The 16053-nt window shown below is 41.9% G+C and overlaps 1 protein-coding gene across 1 annotated transcript in view; it reads left to right on the plus strand.

Moving 5' to 3' along the window:
• The window catches only part of SPAG16 (sperm associated antigen 16), a gene marked incomplete at its 5' end in the record, with an annotated part of 363040 nt that overhangs the window by 244955 nt on the left and 102032 nt on the right, over window positions 1-16053 (plus strand). Inside the window, one exon of the mRNA XM_084209553.1 lies at window positions 14924-15050. Coding sequence (XP_084065679.1) covers window positions 14924-15050 — 127 coding nt within the window. The remainder of the gene's footprint in view (window positions 1-14923; window positions 15051-16053) is intronic.

Here is a 16053-nt window from a genome sequence, read left to right on the forward strand (position 1 = left end):
AATGGTGAGAGATCCCAAGGGATTCACTCCTTTTTCTGCTTGGACATAGGTCAGTTTGGGTGGGCTCCTACATCACTCCAGTGGACTTGTGGTAATCCTGTCTCAGGCTGCTTGATGCCAAAGGAAGTTAAAAAAAAGAATTAAATTCTAATTACACAGGAACAAGGAATAATTTTTTTAGTTAGATGAGAAAACCATCCAGGCAGTATGTCCAAATATTAAGGGGTATTTTTGGGAAGAGTATTGTGTGCAGAAGAAGATAAAAAGGAATAATGCATTTATACAAATTAAATAAATCCTCATTAAGCTCTGTGAAACTGATTAAATGAGTTATTTACTACACCATGCTTCTGAAACTGTAGGTAATCGGTTTTTTTGTTAAGTGGGCAAGGTTTGCAGCTAGAACTCTTATTTATTAGTGTTGAGATTCCCTAATTAGCCTGTCCTCTATGGAGTAGAACTGCCAGCTTGGCACCTGGAATGTGCCCATTTGTTGGGTCCTGCCTTGCTGGGACACAGGAGTCACCGTGCCCTGGAGAAACCTCTGCTCTTGTGGTTAAGTCAGCACTTAACTCTTCCAGCAGCATTTAAATCCTGCAGTTTTCCAAGGTAGTTCTCTGCCTGTGGAATGTTTGATAAAATTTGAGCAAAATTCACATAGCTGCTTTTGAATTGAGGACATAGAAAAATGTACCTTTCCTCCTAAAAGTTACTGTTACCATCCCTTTTATCCCATGTTTCCATAACACAGTAACTTTGCAGAGAAAAATGTTTCAGATATTTTGCACTGGGGTATGTATGGCCCAAGCAGCATTTCAGGTAAGCTCTGTTCCTCCTTTGCAATGGTAAATCACCTCTGCTAATGAAATATAAGACTATAGATGCTTGGTTGAGTCATGAATTTAAAGTAGAACAAGGTTTGCTCCCTCATGTGTGTGTATATATGTGTTTGTGTCCAAATAAAAATATGCCAAGTGTCTGCCATGCTGTGTTTGTGTCATATCTGCAGGTTTAGGAATCAGTACAGTGGTTACCAAGTTTCCTTAAAAAAAAAAAAAAAAAGTATTTTTAGAATTGCTAGTTATATTAAGAAAACCTAAAAGGCTGTAAAAAATATGCTTGAGAACAACTGCCCAATTTTACCTCCCCAGGCCAAAATGCAAGCAGCATCTAGGTCATTCCTCCATTGATTTACTGAAGGGCAAATAATGTCAGACAGTTTTTAAACAAAAAAAAAAATTTCAATTTTGTTTACCTCCTCAGCAGTCCGGTTGGATGTCAGCTACCATTTAGCTGGGCCAATAATATTGATATTTGATGTCAGTTCTTATTCATTACTGCACCCAAATGATGCAAAAGTCAGATCTCTCAGATGTTTCTCTGGGTAGCCAGATAAAGCCAGGGATGTCTGACTGCATCTAACAGACACAAACAAGAAAAGAACAGAATACAAAATCAAAAACCTATCTGGTCCTATTGTTATTTATGTATTCAAAGTGTTCACCTCTTTGCATAAACTCAAAGCCAGTTGCTTACAAAGGTTACCCAGTAATATCAAACATGTTCAATTATACATGCAAAAGGGCTAATAGGTTCTTCCTCTAGTTTATTTCTGTCTCCATGCATAAGAAATATAATTACAGAACTGAATTACATTTTAAGTACAGATTTTTATTCTCATTAGTTAACCATTTTCAGGCCATCAAACACTGTTGGAAGTGAAAAAAAAAATCTATTCCATCTCTCTGTCATGTCAAGGAACAAAATCTGTATCAAAAACACCCCCATTTCATTTGGTGGCAAACAGCTCATTCTGATATTAGGGAATCACTCGGAAAATTGTTCTGGAATTCACATCTACATCCATTATCTGACACAGTCATGTTATTCCCTAATTTTGGAAGTAAGTTTCCTGGAGTGCTCCTTTCCCTTGGCCATCCTCTCTGTGTTACCCACAGAGCCTGCAGTTAGCACTGGGCCTGCTTTACTCATTAGGTGCAGACCAGATAACATGTTCTGAGGCCATTTGAGTAGAATGGGGTTGAGAATTTTAGAATAGAATAGAATAGAATAGAATAGAATAGAATAGAATAGAATAGAATAGAATAGAATAGAATAGAATAGGATAGGATAGGATAGAATAGAATAGAATAGAATAGAATAGAATAGAATAGAATAGAATAGAATAGAATAGAATAGAATAGAATAGAATAGAATAGAATAGAATAGAATAGAAAGCCCATCTTTCTTTTGATCAGTTTCAATATTTTTGCTCTCCAACTCTGATACTCCTAATGTAGAAGTCTGGATAAATATATCTAGCAGATAGCCTAGAAATAAAAATATTCCTCTAGATCTTACTGTGAAGAAACTGTAGGGACTTATTTAACTGTTAAAGACGAAGGAAATTCAGGATGCATCGATTTGGAAGGGAGTGGCTCTCCTGAGTTTCTGTATCCCTGTGTCCTTGAGAAAAGAGACAATCTCACAGCCAAGGCCCTTCAGTGGGATTAAAAAACCCACAAATCTGGGACTGATTTTGAAATGTCACATCTTGTTTGTGTCATTCAGTTTCCCATCACCATTTCAGGTTTCTCATCAGAGATCATTTGCAAAGAAAAACTCAGTAATAGGTGTCACACACCTCGATAAACCAAGGGCAGAGAAAAGCCATGTGCGGCAGCTGATGGGCACTGAGAAACCTTCAGTGTCAGTAAATGCACTGGCTGCTGCTGGAGTTTGCCTCTGCACTCCTAAATCACACAAAATGCAGTTCCTCCACTGTCTGATTGTTTTGTCTTCCTGGGTTATTTTTGGATCAAAATCCCAGTTATAATTTTTTTCTGGGGAGAAATTTCATTAAAAAGTCTCCTAGTCTAGCAGTTTGCTTCATCAAGGCACAAGTTGACTTTGAAAACATGTCATTACCTGTTTTTTCTATTCTCTCTAACATATATAAATACATTATATATAAATAAACATAAATCTGTTTGAAGATTCTAAACTCAATCCCATCAAGTTTACCAACTCTAAAAATAATCACAGCTCAAGAAAATCTGCCTTCTTTTGTTTCAAGCCTTTGCATTATGAGATCTGAGATGAGCTCATTCTGCCATATGACTTCTCTCCTCCAGCCTCAGGGTTTGCATCTCTCTTTTGTTTGGACAACACTCTCAGGCACAGGGTGGGATTTGGGGCTGTCATGTGCAGGCCAGGGGTTGGACTTTGATGAGCCTTGTGGGTCCCTTCCAAGCCAGGATGTTCTGTGATTCTATGATTTAGCCCAGAGTTGATTTTTTAGTGCTGTTTTTACAATCCCTTCTGGTGCTCTTTGTTGTCACCATGCAGGAACTCACAGTAAAGCCCAAACTATCTTTTAAAATTCACCCAAACAAACGTGGGGAAGCTTAGATTTTAGAAGACCCTCTTTTGGTCTTCCTCATAGCTGTCTCTAAGAGAGTACTTCAAACCCATCAAGAAATTAATTCAGTACCCATCAAGAAATTCAGTGCCTGAAGGGAGCCTACAGGAAAGATGGAGACAAGGGCTTGGAGTGACAGGACAAGGGGGAATGGCTTCAAACTCACAGAGAGTAGGGTGAGACTGGATATTGGGAAGAAATCCACATGATGATGGTGTAGATGAGGAATGTGGGATAGGAAGCCAGGCAGGTGTCTGCCATCATGCTGTCTCATTCATTTGTTTTGAACCAGCAGTAAATTAAATACTTAAATATTGAACTTTTCTAATTGAAGCTTTTAATCAGATTTTGCTCTTGTGTAAATATTTGCATATGATGAAGTTTTGTCTCAACATTTCATGATAAAAATTTGGGGTAATGCACTGACATTTGGATTCAGAGCTCTGTAAAGCCCAAGAAGAAAAAATGTGGCATCATTTTTAGATGGCTTTGACATAACTTGGGTTTGAGTAACTTTAAAGACTTTTAAAAATTCTTTAAAGAATTGTATATTCTAGGTCAGATTGGCCTTTGAAAGATCCTCAGCACAAACCGATGATAATTGACTATACAATATTTTCTCTTATGTTTTCAGACTTTATATTTACAAATATAAACATACTGTTATGTCTGTTTGCTGCTAACTAAATGAAACAGAGATTATCTCCTTTAATGTGATTTTGTTTGCTTATTTCTGTGTTCTGCAGTGAATGTGACCCTCTGTGTATACAGTACATGAAGCAAGTACTGTTTAGCATGCAGAACCACAAGCACTGTGGAAAACTTTGCCCTTCTTTCTTAGAGGAGAAGAATTAATTTGTGTATCCTAAGGAATAAGGATTTTTTCTAAATTGCATCTCCTGGCCCAGCACGCCAGCCTTTCCTGTGGCAGATGTACACCATGGGTCCAGACCCCTGCATAATTCATTTTTTACCAGCTGTTTCTTAAACTCATCTTTTTGCAAAACAAACAAAACCAGAATGCGAAGATCCACCTGGATTCTTCCAAATTCAACTTCCCATATGCAGTATGGTCCAACCTGCCTCTCTGTGGCATTTCATGGGAGACTGTGTTCTAAAGCACGTGAGAAAGCAGCACAGCATCCCCACCTTCTACCCTGTGACTCTGTCATGTGACAGTCACGTTTTTGGCAAATTGTGGAACTTTTACCTGCTCTGCTGTTGCTGTCACTGCCTGGAGTGGGAACCACTGAGTTGTGGGGCCAGAGCCACCTCTTGGATTTGCATTGGGAACCATTGGACACGGAACAGCTCTTCCAACAGTGTTTGTGCAAAGCTTTCTTCAAAAGGGCCTAAACTAAAGGTGGGGTAGAGAAATGGGAGTAGTTTAGACCATTGGTTTGTACTTGGTAAGAATACATTTAGCACTTATCAAATCATGGCCAAAGGGAAGCAGGGTGCCGAGAACAGGGCTGGATCTGCGGTGCAAAGGATGTGGCTTTGTAGAATACCAAGCTAGATTTAAAATGAATTTATGCAAGCATGAAAGAAAGACCAACTTTGGAAAGGCTTCTCTCTTATGATAATGCAATTAATCTGTGGTTGAATAAATATCACTGTTAGAAGATACTTGAATATCAGATTGATTTAATCTGAAAATAATTGAGAACGCACAGCTGAAGTCCATCAGGGGTAGGAATGCATATTGTTTTGGCACTGTGTTGGGTTTGCAGGGCAAGGTTTGCCATGCAGACAGACAGTGCCATTTCGGGACAGGCCATGGCTCAGTCGTGGCCATGTCGGGGCCCTCAGCAGGCTCTGGTTCAGCTGCACCATTTTGGGGCAGGCCAGGGCTCAGTCGCTGCCATTTGCGGCAGGCCACAGGTCGGCCACCACCATTTCAGTGGCCCAGAGGCTGACTAAGACTCGAGGAGACAGGGGGATGGAGCAGTGACCATCCTGGTGGTTTTGAGCAAGTCAGACATTTCACTGGTCTCCTACAGACGTCTGTGGGGTCTGTGAGAACTCTCAGGTTAGTGAAGGCCATGGGGGCTGTGTGGTCTGTGAGGGCCATGGGGTCTGTGAGGGCTGTGAGGGATGTGGGGTCTGTGAGGGCTGTGAGGGATGTGAGGGCCATGAGGGCTGTGAGGGATATGGGGTCTGTGAGGGCCATGAGGGCTGTGTGGGATGTGGGGTCTGAGGGCCATGAGGGCTGTGAGGGCCATGAGGGCTGTGAGGGCCATGAGGGCTGTGAGGGCGATGTGGGGTCTGTGAGGGATGTGGGATCTGTGTAGGATGTGGGGTCTGTGAGGGCCATGAGGGCTGTGAGGGCGATGTGGGGTCTGTGAGGGCCATGAGGGCTGTGTGGGATGTGGGGTCTGAGGGCCATGAGGGCTGTGAGGGATGTCGGGTCTGTGAGGGATGCGGGGTCTGTGAGGGCCATGAGGGCTGTGAGGGTGATGTGGGGTCTGTGAGGGATGTGGGGTCTGTGAGGGCCATGAGGGCTGTGTGGGATGTGGGGTCTGTGAGGGCAATGAGGGCTGTGGTAGATGTGGGGCCTGCAAGGGATGTGAGCTGAGGGGAATGTGTGATCTGTGGGGGCTGTGGGGTCTGTGAGGGCCATGAGGGATGTGTGGAATGTGGGGTCTGTGAGGGCCATGAGGGCTGTGAGGGTGATGTGGGGTCTGTGAGGGCCATGAGGGCTGTGAGGGATGTTGGGTCTGTGTGGGATGTGGGGTCTGTGAGGGCAGTGAAGGCTGTGGGACAGTGAGAGCAGCAGGAACCATGAGGGCTTTGAGGACCATGGGGACGGTGAGGGTGGAAGGCCCTGTCCTGTTCAGTGGGCTCAGGACAGGGTGGTTTGTTTTAATCTGGGCAGTGCACGGGAGAAACAGCAGAATTCTCAGGCGGTTCAATAACGAACTTTGACTCGCAAACTTTAGAACATTAAGGTAGCATAAGGTACTTGGCAAAATGTAAAACAACATCCAGACTGAGTAAGGCACTTCAGGAACTTTAACTTACCCAGACACAACAAGGCAGGTATGATGGCACTGACTGAAATTTTTCAGTCAGGTTTACGATATATCTTAAGAAGGAGAAAAAAGAGACAGAGCTCATCCTGTTTCCACCCCACTTCCAATCTGGTTGTTTTGAGCCTGTTAACCATTCCTACAGTCTCCTACATAAATTATTTTTTTCCCCAGTCAGTTTGTCCATGACAATTCTTGGTGAGTGATATCACCCTGTCTTTAATCCAACCCGCAAAACTTTTGTTCTATTTCTCTATGTCCTGTCTAGCTGAGGCAGGGAGTCATAGAGGGGGTTTGGGGGACACCTGGGACACAGCAGTGTCAGCGCACCAGAGATATTTAGCTGGGTTTTTGTGAAGTAATTTTCAAAATAATGGGATGATACTTGTTGAACCGATCATTCTTTCACCTGAAATACATTTAAACTGTGAGAGAGATGCATAGACTTACTGGAGTTCAGAATCGGGTAAGCTTCTGTGTATACATTTCTAATACTGTTGGTATTTTTTCTTTATGCATTTAGTTCCCCTTACTAAACACCCAAAGACAAGATAAGGAGCCAAATATTATGTTGGACTCGATGATCTTAGAGGTCTATTTCAATCTAAATGATTCCATTATTTTTATATGTTCCTTTGGTGGTTTCTCTTTAAAAAAGGGACATGTGCTTTACTGACATTCATTTTCTTTCAGTGACTTAGATGTTCTGCATTTTAAAATGAACTTTAAAATGAATTTTGCATTTCAGCAGTAGACCTCTTGCCTCTAATTTATGAATTTAAGAAAGTATGTATTTTATCTGTATTTTAACATTACTGCAGTGAATAGTACCCAGTTTTTCACGTTTGGAACTGAATACCAAAAACATCCCTGTGCACAAACATGGTGCAGCTCAGGAATTTTTATGCTTGTTGCTCTCAGGAGTGTCTAATCAGGTAATGATGGCACCTAACTTTACTTTAGTCATGGTATGTCTCAAAAACGCGGAGAAAAGCCAGTAATGGCAATTATCATTCATCTCCTCTCACGGCACAGCTCCCAGAATTCAGACTCTTCTGTGATGGTTAGAAAGGGAAAAACAAAACTGATTATTTTAAACCTCTCTGCAAAAGCTATTGCTCCCTTTGCAGCACTGTTTCAAGTGCAATGTCAACTACTGTGAGCAGAAACTCTGCAGGGAGTGCAGTGGTTTCTTATGTAAATTTATGCAAAGGGCTTCTGCAATCCTAGCATGTGTTGTGCTCCTCAAACACACCACCAGGCACTTCCTGCTACTTGATGTGACACAGGGAAGAGAGATTCCTCAGGTTTCACACAGCAAGGGAAAAGCCTGCAGAGTGCATGTACACAAACTAGAGACCCGCGATCCGTGGTTGTTTTTGAAAGTCAGTAGAATTGGAAACTCTGTTGCAACAAAGTTCTGCCATTCCCATGGATTACTTTTAGTGGAGCTCCTCCTTTGGAGGACACAGGGGGTGTTCTGAGTCTCCATATGATGCCTTTTGAGGCTGACCTAGAACAGAGGCTAGACAGAGTTAAAGAATAAAGCAGGGATTTATTAAAAGGCCTCAATGGCTCCACCTTGGGCAGCACAAGAGCCCAGCCAGGGCTGCACCCAAGATGAACCAAAATGGTCACAAAATGGACAACTGGTCACGGGGGGTCTCTCACTTTTATAAGTCCTGCTCCGTTTGCATCTTGGTTTTAATTGTCCAATTACAGCTTTAGCCCATTAAGTTTTTCTTCTTCATTTTCTTCTTCTTGTTTTTCTCTCTTCAGTTCACCATTGTTTATGCTCTGAAATTTGGATCATTTGTCCTTGGTCCCCAGCTAGAGAAGGAATTGTTTTGTCTCTATGAAGAGAGCTTACTGTGAAGCTCAGAGGTACACACTAAAGCAGTACAGAATCTGAAAAATATAAAAGCTAAAACCTGAGGCATCACATATGCTCTGAAAGCAACAATGGCTACTTTCTTGGGTCAACTTCTACTAGTTCTACTCAGTGCAAAATCAGGAGTTGTTCGTTGACAGCTGCTAAGAAAGTTGGAGGATTCTTCTGTAGGCACCAACAGTAAAGCTTTGAGATTCTTGTTTTTGCATCAATATCTTGGATTCTCCTCCCCCCCACAAGAGCTGGTGTCTCACCAGTTCCTGGCTATTCAAAGCTGTAAAAAAAGTCACTGGGAGTGAGGGCCACACCCCAGTTTCATGAGCTGGGGGTTTTCAGTTGCTTTGAAATATAACTGGTCCTCTGCAACTTTGATCTCCATGCAGAACTCAAAACTATGAAAGGACAAAGGTAGGAAAAAAGCTGATGGGAAAACACTGGCACTGCCTGTTAATAACCCTTGATCACTGCTTTCCCCCACACTGGATGCACATAATTGTTAAAAATGCACTACCTCACTTTGAAAGTGTAATCAGTGTAGCTCTGTACTTTGCCAGGCTAAGTAATTCCATGGCTTTCTAAAAAGATGCTATTTTCATTTGAACTGTGATTTAAGCATGATATTTCAAAAATGGGTGGTGATTGATTAGTCATTAGTCTAATAATGGACTGCATCTGCATTTTTTCCTCAATCTTTATCATATTTTGCATAATTCATTTGGATTAATTGGACATTAAAGTCTTTTTCCTTGTAACCACTACAGCAGATTCATCCACCTCTGCCTGGATTCTCTTTGGATCCCTTTGCCCTTGCTCACTGCTGCTCCACAGTGGGATGGGGCAGCACAGGGACGCCTTGCCTCTGTGTTTCATTATTTTTATGGAGAGTATTTAGTTTTTGCATTGCAACAAGGCCTGAGGTAATAACTCTCTTCAGGTTTCTAATGTGCTTCATGCTGTAAATGTGGGAGGTAATGACTCCTTGTCTTAAAAGCATTCACTTGAAGGTGTATGAAATGGGGGTACAGTTAAGTGATTTAGGACCTGTCCCACAGGCAGCCTTAGAAATGCAGGTTATTGGAGCCTCTCCATTTGAGGCAGCTGTTCCTCATATGGCCCCCTGGCCTACTGGCACTTCTTGACTAGGAGTTCCCCCAGCTTTGTGCGCACAGAACAAAATTCCTTTTGCTGGGTTCCGAGACTGGGAACAAGGCTGGCAGGACCAGTAAGAAACTCATCAGCCCTTTGGCATGCCTGAGCTCAACCAGATTCCCAGGAGTAATGGAAAGGGGCAGTTATTATCAAGCTTCTCTCTGGCTGGGAAGGGGCCTACCATGGGTCTGGTGCCACTGGGGTTGATGAAAGTGTCAAAGTCATCACAGGAATCCCTTAAAACACACCTCATCCAGCTGCATCTGTCCCGAAAACAAAGGATTGCAAAGCAGGGGACTTGTCATAGTGAAATTAGGTGCTGTTTCAGTCACTGTTTTGCCTTTTTAAAAATATGTGCAAAAGGTGATGGAACAACTGCTGACCTGCCTTCAGCTGTAAAGAGGATGCTCCTGGGAGGAGTCCACTGCAGTCTAAATGAGATAAAGCAGCTTGATGTGGTTCATGTATTATTGATCTTTTAGCTATAAATCCAGAGGTGTGTTTATAGGCAAGAGACATAATTATGCAGATTTTTATCCTTCTCAGAGGTGTAAAACAGCAGTTTTCAGGGAATATTTACCTAAAGTGTACCTGGTGATTAATCCCATTGCTAATCATTAATATTCAGAAGGAAAAAAATGCATCTTTAAAGAAAAGGTAAGAAGGAAACAGATTTTTAAAAACTTTGTGGAAGGAAATTGTGGAAACTTTCATTCCTAATGTAACAATTATTTGGTTTGTTGCAAGTGTCAGTTGAGATTGGGATTGTGATGTATATGGGGCTGAGCATGTCCATTTTAATGGGGGGTATTCTGGAATATAAAGATGTTCATTAAGTTGGCAGGAAGGTAAAGAGTGGAGGATGTAACTGTGAAGGCAATTAAAGGACTTGCAAAGTCCTTTAAGTAGAGCCTGGAACAGAGCCAGTCTTTGAATGCAAACTAATTGAATCTTTGTATAAATTCTTTAATTACTCCAGCGTGCACACACGAAACCGTACCAGCTTGATTCTATAGACTAGGCAGCAAGTCTGACCAGTTTTATAGAGTCGTTCTACATGCTCTCTGATTAAAGAAGCTAATGCAACTGGGCTGAGCAGCAGCAAATGTAGTGTGAAAGGAAATCAGAACAAGGGGAATCTGCTCTTGCACCTCTTCACCTTGGAACTCATTGTCTTCTCCTTTTACATGTAGGAAATCAGTCAAGCCCTGATGGTCCACCATGCTGTTCAGTAAAATACAGCATCCAAAATACATCATAAAAAAGACCTTAGTGTGGCACGAAACAACAAGAAGAAAACCATGAGCAAGGCAGGGGGTTCTTCCATGAATGACTAAAATAATAACTGTAGCAGGGATGAAAAAGCCAAAAGCTTGCAGGAGAATTTAAAGTGATTCTGCCTTAAAAGCTTCTGAAAATGGCCCATGGCCAGATGCAAATGAGTTCATTTAACATATGACTTATCCTTTTCTTTTTCTTTGAATGGTGTGTAACTCCAAATAATTTTTCAGCTTGGTTACAGTCCTGGTTTATTTCTTCCTATTGAAAAGTTGTTGTCCCCCATCTCCAGCTCACTTGATTTGGATAAGGTGTGGAATAGAGCGAAGGAGTGCTGAAGTGTAATAGCCAGCTCACCAACAAAATCATTATGTGATGTTCTCAGTGTAGCAGCTGCCTCGGGATTGGTGATAATTAATGCATTTAGTAACAAGTCTGTGGGCAGAGTGTGTCAAGGCTAATCAAATACCTGTTTGTGTACGTTGATATGTTGCCACCAGAAGTCTGTTTTCTTACTTCTGTTTCCTGATGAGGTGTGCTGTCTAATCACAGAAATCAAGCCAAATACACTGCTGGCTGTTACATTTTACACACACTGTTTATACCAGGCCTCTGGGAGGAAATTGTTAAAATGTCTGCAGGCAAGAACTAGTTGATCTTTGCCACTGAGACAGTGTGTGAACCCTTTGGAGCAGGACCATCTTGTCTAGGTCACCCAGCACAGTGGGATGATCCCAGGGTAGGTTTCTCCAGCACTGCTGCTATTCAAGGGTCAGGGGGTTCATCCTTTCTAGTGTGGTCACAGATCCCAGAATCACGGAATAGTCTGAGTTGGTAGGGGTCCCCAAGGATCATTGAGTCCAGCTCTTCAGTGTGTAGCCCCTGCAGGGACTGGACCCACAGCCTCGGTCCTATTAACACCAGGCCCTGACCAAGTGAGCCCCCCCAGAATGAGTGAGGGTAGTGCAGTGCATCTGGCACCTACAAACAGTTGGGCTGTAAATCCCTGCCAGAGAGGAGGTTTGTTTACCTAAGGGGTCTGCAGTAGCAATGGGGCAAAGTAAACATGGCAGAGAATGAGATGGCAGGCTTGTGAGAAAGGGAGGAATGGGTTTTGTGGTGTGCCACCTACTGGAGCAAAATTAATGAATAGAAGGGAAAACCTGCAATGCAAGTAAATTAGAGTGTTTTCCTCATAATTATGCCACTAGTAACGATGCCCACATCAGGGCCAGTGAGAAGGTCAAAGTCAGCTCTCCATTCTCAGTCACTTTGCAGCAAGGACTGTCTCTGGTCAATGTTTGCCTAACATCTGTTCCAGGGACGCATTCTCAGTGCTGTTATGATCTATCAGCTGGGCAGTGCTACTGCTTACAGGAGAAATGTCATATTGAAAATCCATGGGTGCAACTGTAGGTGACACAAGGAGCAGTCACAGAGCAGCCACTGGAGTGTCTCCTGTAACTACCCTGAGTGGATTATGTGCAGTCTCACCCAGGTGGGCTGTCCATTGATCTGGGTCAGAGCTGCTGAGCTACCAAAGCTGTAATTAAGCAGCATTTATTGAACTCATTTATTGGACACATACAAAACAAGTGTGAAGGCACACATGTTCTAAACCAAACCAAAACTACCACTCACACACACACCCCCAAAGTAATTTTTTGTTAAAATGTCTCTCTGGATAGAAAAAAAATCCAGAGTAAAATGCAATCATATGTCAGTCATATTGAAGGATATGAAATAACAGGTGTAAAGGATACTGGTGATTTCCAAAGTGGGCCATTGATAGAAATGCATGTAATCTTTGCATAAGAAGGTGGAAAAGAGAGGCTGGTGAAGTGTGAAGAGCTGGTCCAGAAGCCAAGTTTTTCCTGGGAAATGGAGGGATCTTTGTACACACGTAATCATTTCCTCTTCCCTGTACTGGAGTGATGGGTGATGACCTAAGGGAAGGAGACATCCCACTCTGTAGTTACTCCTGTGTGCCAGCTCTATCAACACCTCTGATCAGCTGAGATGTGAATCTCTTGCCCCTCTGAATGTGAGATCATTCCAAAATTGCTGATCAGTTTGGCAGGAGCTGCTTTATAAACATCAGCACTGGGTGCATGCGTAATGAATCCAGGCTCAATGCTATCTGGAAAGGGTGGGAAGGAGAGAAGGCAGAGGTAATTATTTATAGTCCAAGAAAATAGTGTCCAAGTGGGATGTGGATGACACAGTAATTGAAATGCATCAGGGACAGGCAAGAGGGGAGTTTTGCTGCAAAACCCCACTTTTACTTAACCTAAAGGACACAGGTTGCATGGGAACAAGTACTTTTACACTCTTATTATACTCATGGGCTGCTTTGGATCAGCAGCATGAGGTGGATCGGGGAATTGCTGCTGATGTGGAATTTAGCACAAGTAACACAGCAAATGTATGAAAGCACTGCTTGTAAGAGGAAGGGGCTGGATTTGATGACTTCAAGTCTCATATCCACAATGATGGGGTTTTTTTCCCCCACATTAAGAATTTGCTTTCCTGAGATCCAGTTCAAGCCATACAACAGTTTGGAGTGTAGTTGTTGTATTTTGGAGTTTTTTGTTGTTTGTTTCCCGACCAGCCTGCTTGCCCTCATCTTTTGTACAGACTGAACTTGCTGGAAGGATCCAGATGAAATGAAGGGGGATTCAGTGGGCATAGCTCGTGAGAAATTCAAAGAGCCATCATGTTCATGGCACTGTGTTGGGTGGGGTATAGTTGTGGTTACTGGTTTGGTTTTTTTGTGAGAACCTGGCTGCTAAATTCTCCGAGCAATGCAATGATTACTTTGTTTCTTGGTGTTAAGTCTGTATTAGTCCCTGTAACAAGCCAGAATGGAGTTTTGACATTTAGATCTCCTCCAAATGAACCTGAAGATTTCATTTTACTTACACCAGGGTAGTGTTTTGCAAGCCATTAGTTTCTAGTTGAGAAGCTGATGGATATTTTAAGATCTTAAATCCTCTATTTGCTAGAAAACACTACACATTTTATTGCAGGTACTATTTATGTGGAAGATGTAAAAAACAATTTTTTTTTTTAAATCATCGATGCAGTATCTGACCCCTGTTTCAGCTAATTTTTAGTGCCATACCATTATGATTCCCCTTCCAAACAATATTCTTTAATATACTCTTGTATTTACATAAATTATAAAAGACATTGATAAGTGTGAGTGCGTACCAGCTGAGCTGCCTTAGGGATTTGAATCTTTATTTAGGAGGCTCAAATGAAAAGTAAATGTTTCTACATGGGTAGCTGGGCAGCTCTTTCTGTTCTAGTGGGAAGAATTAGCTAAACAAAGTTATATTTGGGCATCCTTTACCCTGCCTTCTTTGATTTTTGCATTTATTTATATGCTACATAATCAAAAAACTCTTTTAGGTTAGGGTTTTTTTTTTTGTTTTGGGGGGGGAGGTTAGATTGTTTTGGTGGATTTTTGGGGGGGATAGGGTGTTTTTTGTTTGTTTGGGTTTTTTTGTTTGGGTTTTCTGTTTGTTTGTGGGGGTCTTGTTTGTTTCTTTGTTTGTTTTGTTTTTAGTTAATATTGAACAGAGGCATGGGAGACATGATCCTGCTCTCTTTCCTTGCATAGTCCCTGCGTGCTTCTGGCTCACTGAAAGGAGGGAGTTTCTCACAGAATCACAGAATATTCTGAGCTGGAAGGGAACCATAAGGATCATCAATGCAGCCCTGAATGTGAATGGGGAGTTGTCCCTTAGCGTGTCTGTGGAATACACAGCAGGGAAGGAGTGTCTGTTCTGCTCTCATCTTACTCTTCACATGGAAGACATGAAAATCAGGGCTAAAAGGCCAATCCTGTGGCTGTGTGGGGAGAAAAGAACCACAAGGCCTGTTCTTAGGAGACACTGGTGTCAGATTCAGGATGACATTTTTTCTCCTTTGTACTTCCAGTTTCTCCTGAACTGGTCTCTTTAGAAGTCACGTTGTCTCCATTGCTGTTCAAGCCAACAGAGCTGACAAGAGGCTGTGATAACCTCACGTATAACAGCTTATTTATTTCTTTAAATACAGGAGCTATGTGTGGCTGCCCTGTGCCAGGGGCTTTGCTGCTGGCAGAGGACAGAAGCAATGCCTTGACTTTGTTTCCATCTCTGGCAGGGGGACAGCATTGCTTCCTGTGACGACTCGGGCGTGCTGAAGCTCTGGGACATGCGGAAGCTGCTCCCTATTCTCTCCATTGACGCAGGTCCCCATCCTGCCAACCAGGTGGCCTTTCATCGCTCTGGTAGGCTGCTAAAACAGCTTCTCCCCCCTAAAACATGGTTTGTTTTGCAATCTCTCTAATCTCTCTCTAGTTCTGGAGGCAGATAACATGTGTGAGGTAGCACAGATGTGGTAATTTTGAAGAAAAAATGCCTGATTGTGGCAATGATCAATACGTTTGTTTTCTATGGGCTAAACTGCCAAATTGGACTGCTGCTCCATTTATATAAAATGAAAAATGCACAATAACAAAGAGTACAATTAATTGCAACTGTATTACGTATAATACAGAACTGATCAATGGGGGTAAAAACCTTTGTGAGATTACCTATGTTCCAGTGGTGTTTATTCTCCATTACTGTTTGTCCTTTTATTTGCTAATTCTAGAGTTGCATTTCATAACACTCTTACAAAGTCCTCTTATAAGTGCCTCAGAACTTCATCGTGCTGACAGGGCTGCTTACTAGGCACAGGAATTGAATTAAGCAGTTATTTTTTCATCATCAACCATGTATTACCATGTCAGCAGTACTGTGAGTGCACATTGCATTTTCATTTGAAGACGGGCCATTCTAAAACATTTTTGTTTTAAAACAATCTTCAGTTCCAAAGCACAGACAAGCATTCCTGTTGCAGCACAGAATTAGAACTTAGCTTAGGAAATGGTTTTACTCAAAGCTAGTGCAACACGATATAATACAATAATATATAAGATAATACATATAGGAATATTGAGAAATAAGTATGCATTTGTATTATGTGTTCATAAAACATAAAGCTTGGATAGAATTTGAGGGATGATAAGGAATCATTAGAGAAAAATAATAGGATGGTGTTTTGTCATAATGACCCAGATACTGTAGAATGCATATTATCAATATATTGAGTCCCTTGGCAGGAAACTTTGACATCAAATTCCATATTATTTGTATAGTGATTTCATGGATCTCTCTGCTGTATCATTAAATACGGTGCATGCATTTTCCAGGGGAGAAAAAATGCATTGGCAGTGTCCAGTTTTGGGC

Source organism: Fringilla coelebs, assembly GCF_963513975.1.
Source record: "Fringilla coelebs genome assembly, chromosome: 7".
In the NCBI taxonomy this organism is placed as follows: Eukaryota; Metazoa; Chordata; class Aves; order Passeriformes; family Fringillidae; genus Fringilla; species Fringilla coelebs.